The sequence below is a fragment of the Falco rusticolus genome, chromosome Z (assembly GCF_015220075.1).
Source record: "Falco rusticolus isolate bFalRus1 chromosome Z, bFalRus1.pri, whole genome shotgun sequence".
In the NCBI taxonomy this organism is placed as follows: Eukaryota; Metazoa; Chordata; class Aves; order Falconiformes; family Falconidae; genus Falco; species Falco rusticolus.
The window spans coordinates 54,627,766-54,644,920 of NC_051210.1; the positions used below are offsets into that span (position 1 = coordinate 54,627,766).

The following is a 17,155-nucleotide window of genomic DNA, read 5'->3' on the forward strand; positions in this document are numbered from 1 at the left end:
CAGTTGCAGCTTTGGGCTTGCAATTTGCAACTGTTTAACCCACTCCTGAAAATGGGGAGAAAAGAGACAGAAGAATCTATAAACATGTAAGTTGTTATCTCACAGCTCTTTATAACTTAATTACCAGATAATGGTGCTAAGCCTTCCAAATCCACTCTTATACACACAAAAGCTTAATCTACATATATGCAATCTATACGTTTCATTATAGAGTTCCATCATATTGTTTTTAAAGGTTATTTCTTTTAGAAAGAAAGCTAAACCACAATGATAATCTCATCAGCTAACAGTACATTTCCAGTCATACCTGTAATCATACTTGATATGATTAATGGCAGAATGATGAGTTTCAGCATTCTCATCAGCACTTCCCCAGGAAAGGAAAAGTAGAATTTATCCAGGTTAGACAGTTTGCCATATTCCCGTACCAGCATGCCAACTCCAATACCTAAAAAGCACATACAAAATGTGACATAAATTAGCAGTACTTTACAGACACGGGGAAAAGGAGGAAAAATAGGATAAGAACAGTAAAACACAAAGAGCGAGCAACAGACACTTTTTTACAGCCATTGTGGAACTTCTAAAGCAAATTAGAGATGCTTCCTTTTCTGTTCTATATATTGATAATAGGCACAGTAATAACACATGTAATTCTGAACTTGAAGGATGTCTTCAGGTGTATCTTTGGACAAATCTGATTCAATCAGTCCAGTCTAGCAGTGACTTTTTACCTGCTTTCACTAGTTCTAGAAGACCTACAACTGGCATTAAGAAAAAATCAATATAGTATATAGACACTACCAAAATTAAAGAAAGCAAGTAAATGGTATAAATATTGTAGATAATTTGTACTGGCAAAAATATATCTACCCAGCAGCAATACTTTCAGTAACTGGTGCTCTATATAATTAAAGAGGAGTGTGATCACAATCACTAAATTAATTTCCAGGAAACCGATCAACAAAAACACACTCAGCCTATTTCACACACATTCCACTACCTGACCAGTCTACAAAATACCATACTATAAGGTTATCAGTGACTGAGCCATGGCACAAGGCACCTTGATACTTCCTCTTATCTCTGGATTAGATGAATTAACAGACAGCTTAGCTTCTGAGACATACCACAGGTAAGAGTTCTACCAAAAGAAAATTAATTATAGACCGAAAGACAAATATCTTCAGTCTGACAGGCAATACTTTTATTTTCCACTTTAACATGATTTTCAAATGAAAATCACTGGTATAGGAAATGTGTTGATCAGTGTTGAGAAAGCATTATGACTGTTGTTCCACATATGAACTTTGTAATGCTTCAGTCCTGGCTAAACTGAGTATCAACAGATCCAATTTCTAACTGGATTCAGTAAAAGACACAGCAACTCTGAACCCTTCATTATCCACAGAGTGCTGAAAGGTCTTATTCATATGAATAGCCTCACTGAAGTGAATGGAATTATTTACACCCTTCCATATTTTAATGACATCAATGGTGTATATTTTGCAGCACAATCGTTACAACAGCACAAAAAGGTGCTACCAGCCTACCTTTACCAGCCTCAGTGGCTCATGTAAAGTTGCAGCATCCCAGGAAAGCTGCTATTGCCCAAGCCAAATACACCTCTTATCCCAGTTTTATTTTTTGATGGCATGCAAGGCATTTAAGTTAGATGTTGCTCAAGAAGCTGGTGTAAAGTTTGACTACACAGGCTTATAGGACACATTCCTTATTTTAAGTGATTGAAGTTGTGGAGGCAGACAATACCAGCAGGTTCAAAACCACATTTTAGACAAATCCAGACAACTGGTCTCTACTGTTGATACTGAAGGAAACAGACAGGGATCCCATACCCAATTTTCTACTAAAGAAAGAAACTCATCATTCTTTTCTAGGAACTAAGATTTTTGCAAAAATTCTCCCTAAAGATTTACCATGTTTGTGGTTCATGCTAATTCACACAGTTATTTGCATGTTAGTTGATGCAGAAATGTAAACTAATAGCTTCACAGAATTTGTCTCTGAGAGCACAAAAAGATAATGAAACATTTTTTCTGTGCTCTATCTGCATCTGCAAAAACAAGCTGAAAGAAAACAGGCAGATTATAAACTCCTAACAAGTCTTTCCTGCAATTAAAGAGATGAAAAAAGAAAAAGTTAACTTTTCAGGCAAATAGGCTGCTCTAACTAACTACTAGAATTTCTGATTTAGATGTCATCTATGCCTGGGGTGGTTTGACTCTGGCTGAATGCCAGGAGCCTACCAAAACCACTCTATCACTTCACTCCTCAACTGGACAGGGGAGAGAAAACATAATGGAAGGCGCTTGGGTCGAGATAAGGACAGGGAGATCACTCAGCAATTACCATCACGGGCAAAACAGACCCAACTTGGGAAAATTAGTTTATTACCATTCAAATCACAAAAAAACACCTTCCCCCAACCCCGTCCTTCTTCCTGAGCTTAACTTATTCCTGATTTCATTCCCCTAAGCAGTGCAGAAGAATGGGGGCTGTGGTCAGTTCATCACACGCTGTTTCTGCCACTTCCTCCTCACACTCTTCCCCTGCTCCAGTGTGGGGTTCCTCCCATGGGAGACAGTTCTCCGTGAACTTCTCCAACATGAGTCCTTCCCACAGGCTGCAATTCTTCACATGGTGCTTCATTGTGGGTCCTTTCCATGGGGTGCAGCCCCTCAGGAATGGACTGCTCTAGCATGGGTCCCCTACGGGGTCATAAGCCCTGCCAGCAAACCTGCTTCAGCGCAGACTTCCCACAGGTCACAGACTCCTTTGGGCATCCACCTGCTCTAGCGTGGGGTCCTCCATGGGCTGCAGGCAGAGATCTGCTCCACTGTGGACATCCATGGGCTGCAGGTGGATATCTGCTACACCATGGACTTCCATGGGCTGCAGGGCACAGCCTGCCTCACCATGGTCTTCACCACAGGCTGCAGGGGAATCTCTGCTCCAACACCCGGAGCCCCTCCTCCCCCTCCTTCTTCACTGACCTTGGTGTCTGCAGAGCTGTTGCTCTCACAATAGTCTTTCTTACTCCGCTCTTCTGCTGGTGCATATATTTCCTGCTCCCCTCCCCCACCCCCACCCCCGTTAATATGCTATCCCAGATGCACTACCACCATTGCTTGGCCTTGGCCCATGGCAAGTCCATCTTGGAGCCAGCTGTCATTGGCTCCATGGGACATGGGGGAACCTTCTGGCATCTTCTCACAGAAGCCACTCCTGTAGCCCACCCCTAAATACCTTACCATGCAAACCCATTACAGTGCCAGTGAGCTCGCACAGTTTAAATTCCTTGCGTCAATCTTGAATCTTAATAGCCTTGAAGGTATTTGCAGTATTATGCAAATGTATTTGATCAGTGAATGATAAGACACAATGATGTCTATTACCAATCTAGTGACTGAACTAAAAGTGTGGAAAGTAATTAGCCTGCACTTTAAAATAAACCCCAGCAAGATAAACCTCTGTTTGTAAAATGGTTACATGTACTGAAGTATGTTGCCAAGGCTTTGATCCTGAAAACAGCAGCACAAATAGCTGAATCTAAGCATACGGGTAATCTCCATGTCTCAAACTATTCACACAGCTTACAGCAGGCATATGCTTAAATTACAGCAAGACTACACTGTATGTTTATTAAAAGCTGTGTAATGCCACTTTACTTTGCAAAGGTGTGTCTAGGACACGTTCTAACCATGTGCCTTTCATTCTAGGTGGTGACTGTTGTGGGAAGCTGGGAGCTTTGATCATTGTACGTTTAGCAGGATTACTAGCCAGGTAGGAAGATTCACCCTCATTTTTGTTCTTCAGAGTTCTCTTTTCCACTTTAGATTTTACTCTAAAAACCTTCCATGTGCTCTCAAAATTTTAGCAGGTTTTCCTTAATTTTTTTCCCTTATAAATTTATATCCCTTTAATGTTGGGTGGGTTTTTTTTTTGTGAGGGTATTATTTATCTAGTGGCAGTAACTGAGAATAGACTTCCTTATTCCAACAATCTCTTGAAAATACATTATTGCTCTCACTTTCTTGTTCATACTATTCCTTTACCAGACAGAGCACTTGTATCTATATTAATTTGGGTAGTATGCCAAAATACAGTAAAATGCAGCTACCTTTTAATTGGAGCTACCATCTAGCACATGCTGCTTGAATTTACCATATGACTGTAAGAAGAAATTTCATTTTGTAACAAGAAAAGGTTAGAAATTTAGCAGAATAAATTTGCTTATGTACTGGAAATGGACGAATATAGAACTTCCTGATCCTGGTCTCAATATCAAGTTCAACTGGAATTTTCTTCCTGGGAATTAAAATGCACAGGAAAAAATGTGGCCCACTATAAACATATTTCTCATGGTCACCAGCGCTTTTAACATCACACTGATTACTGCAGCCATAAGCAAGCATAGATGGAAGTCTTACAAAATGTTAATTTTTCTACATGAATGCTACTGATACTCCACCATTTCTGGAACTAATTCTTGTATGTGTAATTACTTCTAACAACCACAAAACACCCTATAGTAGGCAAGGCTGCTACTATATATTAGGATTTTTCCTTTCTTTTCATTTGTCTCTTTCATTTATGGAATGATTTAATTCTGCTTTTTTTTAAAGAGCAAAACCTCACTTTTCCTGCTTGCCCTCTTCTTCCTTCCTCAGTTTCAACTACTCCACCTTTCTTCTTGTCCACGCTAAATTGTTTTTGTTTCTTTTCCATCTCCTCTCCTTGCTTTTCCTTCTTGCTCACATTGCTAAGTCAGGTTCTGATTTACACCACAAAAGCAATCCTTTACTTACAGCTCAATGCTATGTACTGCTCAAGGTCCAGATTTCTGCATGCTGGGCAGAAGGGAAGAATTAAGGTGGATAAAACAGTACAATCATGTGTTTTTATTTTTATTTTCTAAGGCAAATAACCCTTTGCAACTGCACATAGTACAGCACACGCTGTACAGCATGGTGTCTACATTTTCTCTCCCAGCAGCCAGACACAGAAAGTGGAAGGTGCAGTCTGGGTCCCTGGGATTGCAATGGATGAAGAGGCCACAGGACAATTCTCTTGTCTGAACCCATATGAAACAACGCATGCCTTGACTGCTTGGTGCTACTTTCCCAGGTGGCACACAGTCTTTTCGCAAGCTTGGTAACAGACAGAAAATCCTTCAAAGAAAGGCTGTAAATGCAAACTAAGAGAACTGAGGGGTGAAGGTGAGAAGAACAAGAGAAGAAAAGCAGAACTCAAGAAAATGACTCAACATGAGCACACCACGAGAAACCTGTTGGCACCCATCTTTCAGGTAGTCTAGCATGAAAAATCAGAGGGAATACAATTGTACGGGGATGACCCATTCTTTGTTGTGTTACCCAGGGAAGGAGGAGCAGGAAGCACTGCGAGGGGATAGCACCTGCAACTGGCTGCACTGCATGTAGCCAGCACTCGATCCATCACATCTGCCAAGCCTTAGGCTTTCTAAGGCCCAGGAGATGATGGCTGTGTGTAGCAATGTGGCAGAACCAGTCTGGCCTTGTATGTGCATCCAGTGAGTGAACCACAGAAATTAAGTAAAATGTGTGTTGGGAGACCATTACGTTGCAGGTTCTGCATTCTGCAAAGCTAACTGTGACATTTGGATATCTGGTGTACACTCATTTATCACAATCTGCCCTACATCTAAAGTATGTATTTTTGCATATTGCTGTTGTTTCTGAAGTGATGTTTCAGGAAAAAGGCAAATTATTTGCATGGGAGCAACTACAGGAGTACTATAGTTTTCTTCAAGTACTGTACTGGAGTTCACGACACATATTTGGAAATGAGTAAGAAAAGAAACACAGAACCTGTTCAGACAAGTTCCATAATCTCTGGGCTCATCTGTAGTAGCACACATGAGGAGTGTCACAGATTGTCCCACAACACTGTAAACTCATAAAAATGTGCTGCCCTCTCAGCAGCCTCCTGAGCAACCACACGTGGAGACTATTCACAGTTTTTCAGGGAGTGATGGCTAAATCCTGAAGCCTTTTTTGTATAATTATGTGGGGTCAACACAATTCAGATCTTTAATTTGAAAACTCAGAAAACCTGGGTAGCTATATCTGTTCAGGACATGCAGTATGACGTGTCTGTAATTACTTGTTTAATGTCATTACCACTGTGGGTTAGATACTTTTCAGAACCTGATCACATCTTTGATAACAAGATGGCATGACACTATGCACCTTTACTTTCTTTACCTTCATTCACAGGTAAAACAACTCACAATTTAGAAACCAGTAACTGAAGTCCACACATAGGCATACCTGGTCCTATTTCTCACTGAAAGAGAATATAAGGCAGGTGAAATCAGTATCTAACTGGCAGGACTCCCTAACGTGTTATTTTCACTCATGAATGACAACAATGACAATGTGTATGGGATGCACAGTGTTAACTGGCAGGGAATTCTCACTCCGTCAGTGTGCATGACACCACAGAAACAGCACATCACCTTTAACTCCCACTGACTTTATTATGGGAACGATCCTTAGGAATGAACCATAAAGAAAATGAGAAAAAAAATCCTGTGCATATTTCTGGACAAAATTAAAACTGCTTCATAAAATGGTCTGTTCTGAATTACACCATGTCCCTCTCTGTAAACAGCTGTGGTATTTATTTTTCCTGTTTTCATATAATTCCAGCATGTAGAAACTCTTTCTCTGGAGCAAAGGTTGTGATTCTGGCTGATACTGACGGACACTGGGGGAATTATAGAAATTTTGCTTTGATACAGCACTGAAGGAAGGAAAAACATGGGCACGTCTCATAGTTCAAACCTGATATTGTTTAATTGTACTGCAGCAACACGGCTTGTGCTAATAACAAAGTGATTAAGCTCTTCATAATTTCACAAGGTATGCTGTTCACGTTACAAACTAAAATACAATGACTTCTATCATACTGGTGGGTCTTAACTGGATTATCATTACAGTAGATGATTCATAGGACTGACAAGGCTAACAAAGTTCACTGACTTGATCTGAAACACAATACAAAACATTCAATACAAATATGTCCAATTGCAGCACAGGCAGGCAAGATTTTTGCAGTCTGTGATACAGTCCGAGTCCTCTAGTAATATTTTATAAAACCCATTTTGTTTCTCTGAAGTTTCTGTACTATCACTGGCTATCTCTTAACTACAATGAAATACACAGTGCCAACTACAGAACACTAAAATAGAGGACGTAGAGGAAATTATTACTTATAATAACACTTATAAACTTATTTCAGCTTATTAATTCAGGTGTCTCTGCATTTATTTTAATATTTTTAAATATTATTCATTTTACTGGTTTACACTCTACTTGACAATTAATATTCCTTCCAATAAACATACTGATGTTACTGGGAAAAACAAGATTCTTAGAAAACTGCAGGCAACTATTGAGGTAGGATTTAGACTCTCTGGGGTATAATTGTATGGCAACTGATCTTAACTCTGTGGATGCTGGTGGTGTCCAGACTACCAGCTTGCTTACAAAGATACATGAAGAAAAGTTCCCTCAGAAATCTTCCAGAAGAAAGTTCCCAAGTCAGATCTTGGTGTATTGAAAAATCTGTAGTAGGAATGTATTATAGGAAGGTGTGCTCATTCCTCTGCTGCAGTGAGACGCCCCTGTGTCCTCTCTGATTAACCTGTTGACAGTGCAGTAGTTGTAAATTCCTTCACACAAAAGACACACTGTCATCTGACTGCAGTGTGAGGAAAGTTCAGGTGGACAGTGACTCCCTGTGATGGACCTTCAGGAATGAAGGGAAGGCACGAATGGCATTGCCCAGAGGGGGGAAAAACAGCTTCTCCAGTGTGGGGTACTCGCCTTACAGCATGTGTGAAGCCTGCTGCAGCTGACCGAGTCATATAACTCCTGCTGCTTTCGGCGCTGCAGTGGTCTGTATTAGGGCTGGTAACACAGAGCAGCATGTAGCAGTCACTGATAACAGAGAGCCGCCTCTCTGCAATGCAGCCCTGCACAGGACCCACATCACCCTTAATCAAACCAAGGGCAGTTACTTCATTCAGCCAGGAAAAGGGAAATAGTGGCCATTCTCCTGTCACTATGAGTGACCACAGTTCTGCCAGGTGCTGAAGCAGTGCTCCCCCAGAACACCAATGTACTAAACTGTTTGGTAATTTAACAGTGTCTCCTATTGGACCCTTACTTTCCTCTCATTTATCTAAATATGCTGTAGATAAATTTCATGTGTATGTATCTTCCAAATATTTACCATATGCAGATGTAACTTCTATCTGAGAAAGCCAGGATAAAAGAATACAGCTGAAGGAAAGAAAAAAACTTCTCAATTGCACTTCATCTGTATATGTATCTCAATACACTAGCAAAAACTGCCATACAGAACCTACCTATAGGGACAGCCCATTAACAGAAAAAATACAGACAGGTTTTGCAAAGAATTAATTCCTTGGTTAGTCCTTAATTCTATTAAGATAAGTTGTATGAGAAATACAAGTTGCCTCTTTCACAGCTTTTCAACAAACTTGGTGACTCATTAGGTTTGTGAAGTACAGCACTTACAACCTTGAGATAACAAAGGCCATATTACCAAGATTATATCATAAACTAAGTAATCTGGGGAAAAAGACAGCTCTTTCCCAGCAGCTAAACAACCTACATTTCCTCACAAATTTGGATGTGTCCTGGTGAAAGCCCTTGTTCTGCTGGGAAATACCATGTGAAACTCCTTAAGGCTTCAGCAAAAGTGAACTCAAACTGCAACACACAAAGACAGACTGTGGAGTGATGGAAAGAATGAGGAGACTACCTTCTGAAAGGAGATTAAAGAGCTTGGTTTGTCCAACAGGGATGAGTGAGCTAGAATAGCAGAGAAAGAGCAATGTTTTAACAAACGGATGCATATTGATCCTGAATACACTTAGACTGGAAATTGTAAGGCTTTCAACAATCAGACTGATCAATATAGCTTCCTAGGAGGATGTGCAGCACAATGAAGCCTATCCAGCTTTAAAGTGGAGCATGAGATGTTACAGAAGTTTATGTAAAATGGTGTAACCTGATGCAGCAGTAGACTAGATATGATCACCCAGGAGGTATATTTCTATCCCATATTCCTTTGTTTTACAGTAAAAATGGAATGTAATATGACAACAGTAACTTGCCCTTTTTCGTTTGAAGACCTTCCCCATGACCCCTTTCAGCTGCTACTTCTGAAACCACAACCATTCTCCTTCAGCTCACCCATCTGTAACTTGGGAGCCTTCCATAACTACGACCTCTCTGCAGTCATCCAGACACATACAGGTCTTGTTGCTTCCATACGTTTCTAAATCCACTCAATTTTATAAAACAGTGCTTTCATTTGGACACCTTTTGTCACTCATTTCAGATACTGTCATGTGTCCAGTTCCAGTGTCTAACATTTCACTTACATGGCCTAACATATTACAACACCAATGTCACAATTCTGATGCCACCCAAAAAATTAGAGCTTCTCATTCTTTTCTGTAAAAGCCCACTGGTCTTCTCTTCTCTTTCCACAACATTTGTCTGGTATCCCAAAGCTATATGAACACGCTTGTGCATCCTACACAGCCCAAGAAATACTAGCTCAATACAGCACATCAGGAAAAATACATTTTCATTTAAGACCCTTAAAAACACGAGAAACTAAAGGGTTGGCAATGGTATAAGAAGCGTGAAAAGCTAGTAACTGGGAATATCTGCCAGATTCTGACCCTTGTTACAGCCTCCATTTTAAACTGTGATGAGAGGAAAGGAACAATAAACAGGACATACCGTTCTAGCTGCCCCCTTGGTGGAAGAACAACAGACAGGACATACTGTTCTAGCTGTCTCCTTGCTGGAAGGTTGTTGAGAGGAAAGGACAATACACAGGACACACTTTCTAGCTACACCCTTGCTGAAAGGGCAGTGGAATGATTCTGACTGTAACAAATTGAGATAAGCAGCTGGAAAGGCAATTTAGTGGAAACTAAAGAGACACAGACAGTGACATGCAGAAACATCATTATTCTGAAACTAATGAATATATCAAAGTGTTGAGCCACTCCGCATTTTACTTTCTGTCTTTAAAATTAAACTTAGACATTCTTTCAGAATTGCTGCATTTCACAAACTTCTGAACAGTCCCCATCCTGTATCAAACTGTATGCAGTGTAACAGAAAAGAACACACAGACAAGTATCACAACTGTCTAAAACAGGCATAAAAGGCCGCTAGTATCATTTATGCAGCTCTAAATCACAACAGCAAGAAACCAGACTCTTCTGTTAAATTTCCATGATACCACAGTTTATTCAGGATGTCTGGTCTTCACATGTTATAAATTTCAAACTAATAAAATGTTATGCTTCAGCATTCAAGAAAGGAATCAGATGTTTGCTTTATAACTATACTTGTCAAAAACTGACAGGGCAATAATTCCTTTGCTTTAGTATATACCCTTTAATTTTTTTCCTGTTGTGAAGAAAAGAGCTCTGGTTTTGCTAGTGTATTTCAAGAGGCAGTAAATCTGTTTCATTGTTTGTAACCTTCACACTGTATTGTGCAAGCAAAGAGAAATGGTATTGAAGACAGCCTAAACTAAGCCAACAGGCCACTTCTTGGTAAAGGTACAAGGAAGTGGAAATGAAAAACAGTGAAGCTTTACTCCATATCCAGAATGGGCTTTTTATTTTTAAATTATACTTGTCAAGAGACAGAAACAATTTGCTCGAAACTGAAAGACTTTATATGTTCATGGGGTTTAGAGGCTTCAGGACACATTTGCAAAAGAAACTTCCTATCCTCAGGAGTATGGTGAGCTCCCTAGATTCAGGGTGGCCTTCCATGTGGTGAGAGGCTGTCAATAGAGTGATAGGTTACTAATTGTTCTGTTGTTATCTTTGCCCTGCAAGACATTCATTCCTGTAAGAATGCACTGGTGAGCTTCCAGTAATGCTAGCATGTGTTGACACTGCTCACATGGATGAATTTTAGAAGGAACTAGTGCTTATAAAAGCAGCTGTCAATTTCCCTGTATCTGATTACAGTGTCCAGCCCTCAGTTAGTAGTTGTGAATGCACTGGACAATTTTTGTTTCCTCTTTTTAATCACAAGCCTGTGAACATAAAGTGTTCTTATAGGGAGATATTACTAGTTAATACTATAATGTAAAATAATAATTTTCATCAAAACTAAAGAGAATCAATTTTTGACATATGGATTACTGGGGTGATACCATAAAGCACAAAACAGAAGCTCCAGTGGCTGTTCATCACTCATTAAATCCTGGCAAATAGCTATAGCTGCACCACTCAAAGTTTCTGCAAGGTTGGTGTTACAGATAGGAACTATGTATATTTCAATCTTGCTCTCAAGCGCAGAGAGAAAAGGAGGTCTGATGCCAGCCTCAATCTTCCAACAAAGGAACTGCACAAGCAAGGTGCCTGATCCTGCACAGGCAGGACACACGTCACTTCAGAGGCGCAAAAGCCAGGTATTCGGGCATGCCGGAGATGTCCACCTCCCTCCCTCCCTCAGTCACTTCACCCCGGCCTCACACCACCGGCTGCCGCTTCCCTGCCCCGCACTCGGCCCGTTCCCCGGGCTGGGCGCAGCCACCTCGGACAGCTCCGCCCGCCGCCGCCCCCCGCGCCGCTCCGCAGATCCGAGGCGCACACAAGGGCGCCGAGAGACACCCGTACACCTGAAGAGGAGGACGAAGGAGCAAGTTAACGGCAGCGCACAGCGCTCGTCACGGCCTCACACAGGAACAGCGCTTACACGCCTTCGACGAGCACGATTTACGGCTGGCTGGAGAAGGGATACCTGCCATTCACAATCTCCTGTGACTGATGGCTGTATTAATTTGAAATCGTTCAGCTGTTCATGAGGAGGATGTGAGAAATGCCGTATTTAGTGTCCCACACACGTGCTGTTGAAAGAAAAAGCTTCAAGTGACAGGCAGGCTTACAGGTATCTGAAGTTCTGGATTTGTTTAGGCAGTGACAGACAGACATTCCATTAAGCAACAAGAAAAGAAAAACACTTGTAACCTGCAAATTTATGCAAACTGATTCCCTCAATCATGTTCCCCAGCCACAAAACTATTACAAAAAGGTAATGGTCTAACAGATTACAAAATTTGTGACTACTCAAAAAAATTCCAACCTATTTGTGTTTACTGAGTATGTAAAAGATCTCTGCTGTAGTACAGTGTTCTACTGAAATTCAGTGCCTGAGGCCATACATACTCAAATCACTTACATTTTAATTTCCACTGTAAGAAAAAAGCTGTTGTGCTGAAGAATTGCCCAGGACTACAAGCTATTAGGCTATGACTAGCAGACTAATTAATAAGTATTTACACGTCATCAACCTTTTACCCTCACAACTGGTTTGGTTGCATTGCAGCAGTGATCTCTTGGAGACAAAGTGATGATAAAAAATAGATGCTCTATCAGAATCCTATGAAGTGTGACTTAATCTCTCCCTTTGTAATTGTCCTTTAGACACCTGTTTCAGGATGAGTAAATTTCAGGGATACTTCTGGTTTACTTTGACTTGATTGTGCAAACTGGAAGCAATATAACTTTATTAATGCCTGAAGAAGCACTTGTATTAGGTTGACTTTTAAATTGCTTTTGTTAGCTCATCTGCTTTGGGCTCAATAAGGCCAGCAGAGCAAAAAGATGCAAGATATCCCTCCTTTTGCAGTTACCTACATCAGACTGCTACTGTCCTGCCCCTCTTGCCTCCTAGAGAAGGGCAGTGACCCAGGGGAGGCACAGATGAGCCCACATCTCTCCTATACTCATATAGGTGTCACCAGTCAGCACAGCTGACCCACTGCATGCCCTCAGTATACACTACAAACCAATGAACAACGAACTTGTTCCTCAGGCCCAGTGTTCAGGTACAGCTATCACTGAAATTATACAAACTGCAAGCCTCAGAATTAGCCCTGAATCTGAAATCCAGTCAGTTTCAGACTCCAAATCTGAGTTCAAAGATCTTTAAATCAGTTTGGTGGTCTGAAACACAATCTCACTAAGGGAAGAAAAATACCCTCTTGAGTCTCAAGTTTTGTTTTCTTTTAATAATACATACACTTGTTTCCACCAAAAAGATGTGACATTAGTATATTTTGTGTGCAGATTTTAAATAATCTCCCCCAACTGCTATAAAAGAAATTCCAATGTTTTTGAGAATGTGACAGGTAAATGATTGGATGCTTCAAATGTAACACACAAAATAATTGCTTCTATCCTTACTCTTCTTAGGAACAATTGCTTGGACTCCTGAGGGGGGTCTGTCTGGTTCTGTATCTTCTTACCAGAGATACACACAAGATGTAATCAAGAGAACTTTTCAAATTAGTAAGGGTACTACTAGCAAAGATAAGCAAATCTCACTAGGATGCTGACCACGGCTCTGATAATGATAAGCAAAACCCACGATTCCGTATGATACTGCTGGAATATCAGCCACTTTGCAGCACACTGGACAGCTTTTACAGTGCGTTGCCACAGCTTGCTGCATTTGGTATTTCCACTCCTCACTCATGCATACTTTTCTGAAAAGTCTAAACGTATTTTCTGCTTTCAAAATGATGCGATACTCTTCTGTCCACGAACGTTACATTGTTCCTCCAAACAAAGTAGATGTATTAATCTCAAAGCAATTTCCCAGTATATATTTTAAAGGAATAAATAAGTAAATTTAATTATGAAGGGTTTGTGGACTCCAGGTATAATAGAAACTTTCCTCAAGCTGTAATGAAAAGACAACATACAATTAATTGACCCATCCTTACAAGGGTTTCACTGTTCTCCTTGTGTAACTTACTTCACCTCCAAGAAATACTGAATATGTAGCAGATACACAGCTACTTGCAAAATATAGTTTGGACCAAAACCGAAGAAATTTTTATCAAAGCTCTCTTTGCCATGTTACAGAGCTCCCCTGGGTTCTGGACTGTTAGTTACAGTGTAGCAGGCAGAGAATTCCAAAGACATAGGAGGTATCTGGCTGCCTGTCACCCTCCCACCCTGAATTCCCGTCTGGCTCTCAGGGAAACTTCATTTCAGATTGATCAGCTTGTAAGATCATATCACACACTTCAGTTTTACCTATGTTCATGGAAGACAATGAGAGGGTAATGTTTCTTAACCACTCCTGTAATTGAGAAGGAAGTATGTCAACTCATAGAAACACACCTGACAGGAGTACGTGAAAACCAACTGTACACACACAGAGAGACACACATACACCCCTCCAACTGCACAACCAGATTTTCAAAGCAAGCCCTCAGCACTTGGTATACAGAACTCACAAAAATCTATCCACTTATCGAAGAGGTGAAAAAATCTTTCACATACTGAATGTGTGGAGGAAAACATGCTTGTATACATAAGTACACCCCTGATTTCAGCTTGTAAATAGCTTGGTGGAATTCCAAAAAGAGTAATTATCTCCTGAACAAACATGCACAGAAATAGATACGTTCCAGTCAAAATTCAAATCGGCAGAAAAGTAATCTGAAAGAGACCAATCAAGCAGCTAGTGCTGAAAATGAAAGTACTCAAAGCCACACTTCTCTACAGGAGCAATAATGCAAATTAAGCTCTCCTTGCTTAGCATCAGAATAATCACCAGGAGAAAATGAAAAGGGTGTGTGACCAAAATTACATCCTATGGAAAAGTCTCTTTGGCCAAGTCATGTGATGGCTTCTTTTGGCCCTTTTGCCCAAATATATTCTTAATAAGATGGTGTTTGACTCCTTTTGCCCCCAGAAACTGGTCAGCAAGCAGAGAACTCCCCTCTCTTTAGAGTGACACCCCTGAAAATCCTGCTGAAACCTGGGTGGCATCGCTGAACTTGGCCAGTTGCCTTGCTTGGCTCAGGCCATCAGAAGCACCCAATGCCACTGCCACTGTTGTCCTGCCCTGCAGCCTCCACCTCTGCGGGGCCGCCAGCAGCACACCAGCCGAAGGTCAGTCCCGACGCGGCATGCCGCGGTCGCCGCAAACGTGGCCGGGGGCACAGCCTGCCTCGGGTCGGCCGGGGGGACCCGCAGCACCCACGCACCAAGGGCGCACCGTGTCCCGGTGCACTGGGCAGGCTTTTCTTAGCACGGGTTTACACTGCTGATCACCAGACCTTTGTCACACAGGCGGGACGGACGCCTGCAGGGGGGCAGGCCCCGGCGGCCCCGGGCACCCCGCGGCCCGCTGCCGGCCTTACCGCTAGGGGCCGGGGGCCGCTGCGCGCTCACACGCGAAACCCCCTCCGGACCGGCCGCCTCGGCACCGCGCCGCTGCGGACCCGTCCCCCGCGGCCACGGCTACGCGACGCCCGGGAGCACCCCAGCCGGCCTTGCGGGCCGCCGCGGGAGGGCAGCCGGCCCCCTCGCCCGCCGTTAGGGCCGTTAACCTGCCGCGGCACCGGCGGCGGGCGGGACCGGCGAGCGGCGAGGGGACGCGGCTCGTCCCGCACCGCCCGGCCTGCGCCCGCTCCCGCGGCCAAGGAGCGCCCCTCGCTGGCGTCGCCGGGCGCTCCGCTGCGGGGCCCGGTCTGGCGCCGCGCCGGCCTTGCGACGGGCAGGGCTGTAACGTGCCAGGCAAGGCCGGGCGGGGTACGGCGGCGCCGCACTCCCTCTCTGCCGCCCGCCTTCCCCCCACACTCACCCGTCAGCACGGCGGCCACCGTGCTCAGCAGGAGCCAGTTCTTCCTCAGGAAGCCAGGGCAGCCGCATCCTTTCCTGCCCGCCTTCGCCATAGCGGGGGGCGGCGGCGGGGGCGACGGGCCTAGGGAGCTCCACGCCGTGCGGAGCCGAGCCGAGGCGAGCCGAGCCCTGCCCAGCCCAGCCGCGCCGCCCGCCTGCGTGCGCTCCGCACTGCCGCACGCTGCCAGGGGGCCGGCAGCGGTGTCTCACCTCACCTGGCAGGGGACAGCCCGGCCCTCCGCCCGCCCCCGGGCTGCCCGCCCACCGCCCGGCCCACCCCGCCGCGGGCCCGCCGCCTCCCAGCCCCCCGGGCCCGCCGCCGCCGCCCGGCCCGCCCCTCCTCGCCGGCCTCCCCCCGGCGCCCGCCGGCGCGGTGCGGGGCGCACGGTGCCCTCCCGGGGGGCAGGGCAGCCCCTCACCCCTCTGACACCAGCGGGCGGTGTGGGGGCCCGCACCTCAGGCAGAGGAGTTGTTCCTGGGTGGTGTTGGTGGCTGCTGGAAAGACACCAGTGGTTGGGCTGGGGATCATCTCTGGTTAAATATTAAGGGGACATACCCTGCCCTCTACTCCTGGTGGGAAAGCTGGGGGTGGAGAGTACAGAAATGGTTTGTAGGATTTCCTGGTGGGGTTTTATCCCGTTAAATTTAAACACCAAAACTGTGAAGATTCATTTATTTCCCTTTGCAACTCCTTGGCACTGGTCTCCTTCCCCCTCCTCACCCATAAGCACGGTTAAGGTGTGTGTAACATTGCGACTCGATTCCCTGTGGGATTATGGCAGGGCTCTCAGTATCTGTTTATAACCTTGTTGATTACGATTTTCAAACTTGGAGATCAACTGGTAAATGTAAGGGGGTATGTGTGTGGTTTGAGACTGCTGTTGTCCTGCTGAATGACATGAAGGAGAGTGCAGAACGAAAGTCTGTCTTATTTAATTACACTTCACACCATCCGTTCCAAAATGTACACTAGTGAGGTCTGCATGGTTTCTGTCTCTGATGACTGGGTAACTCAGGCCTGGGGCTGATCAGCAAAAACCACAGCTGAAACTTTGTCACATGGACCTGGCTGTTCTGGGTGGCAGTCTGGGGAAAGAGACAAATACGGACTTGCTGAGGCAGGGACGAGCACTGAAATCCACCTGGATGAGGAGCAAGAGCCATCATCTATCCCAAGTGTTAAAACCTGGAGCCAGCTGCATAAATTTATGTAAAGACTTCTAAAAAAGTGGCCTTATTTTTCAAATGTGTTAGGCAACTGCAGTAATTTGTCTGCATCTGTCACCATCAGGAGAATTTAATTAAAAAAATAAAAGGAAGCCTAGTGGTTAGAAAGGAAGCAGATGAATAAGCATCATATTAGTTTAATTAAAT

The 17,155-nt window shown here is 43.7% G+C and overlaps 1 protein-coding gene across 2 annotated transcripts in view; it reads right to left on the minus strand.

Moving 5' to 3' along the window:
* Positions 1-16,305, minus strand: part of SLC1A1 (solute carrier family 1 member 1) — a 59,604-nt gene extending 43,299 nt beyond the window's left edge. Inside the window, exons 1-2 of one of the 2 annotated variants that reach the window (XM_037373221.1) lie at positions 16,237-16,305; positions 308-448 (exon numbers count right to left, since the gene is read on the minus strand). In XM_037373221.1, coding sequence (XP_037229118.1) covers positions 308-434 — 127 coding nt within the window. In that variant the 5' untranslated portion in view covers positions 435-448; positions 16,237-16,305. Of the gene's footprint in view, positions 1-307; positions 449-15,743; positions 15,991-16,236 lie in introns of those variants that run through there. The other variant, XM_037373220.1, reaches the window with a different exon arrangement.
* Positions 16,306-17,155: the final 850 nt, after the last annotated feature.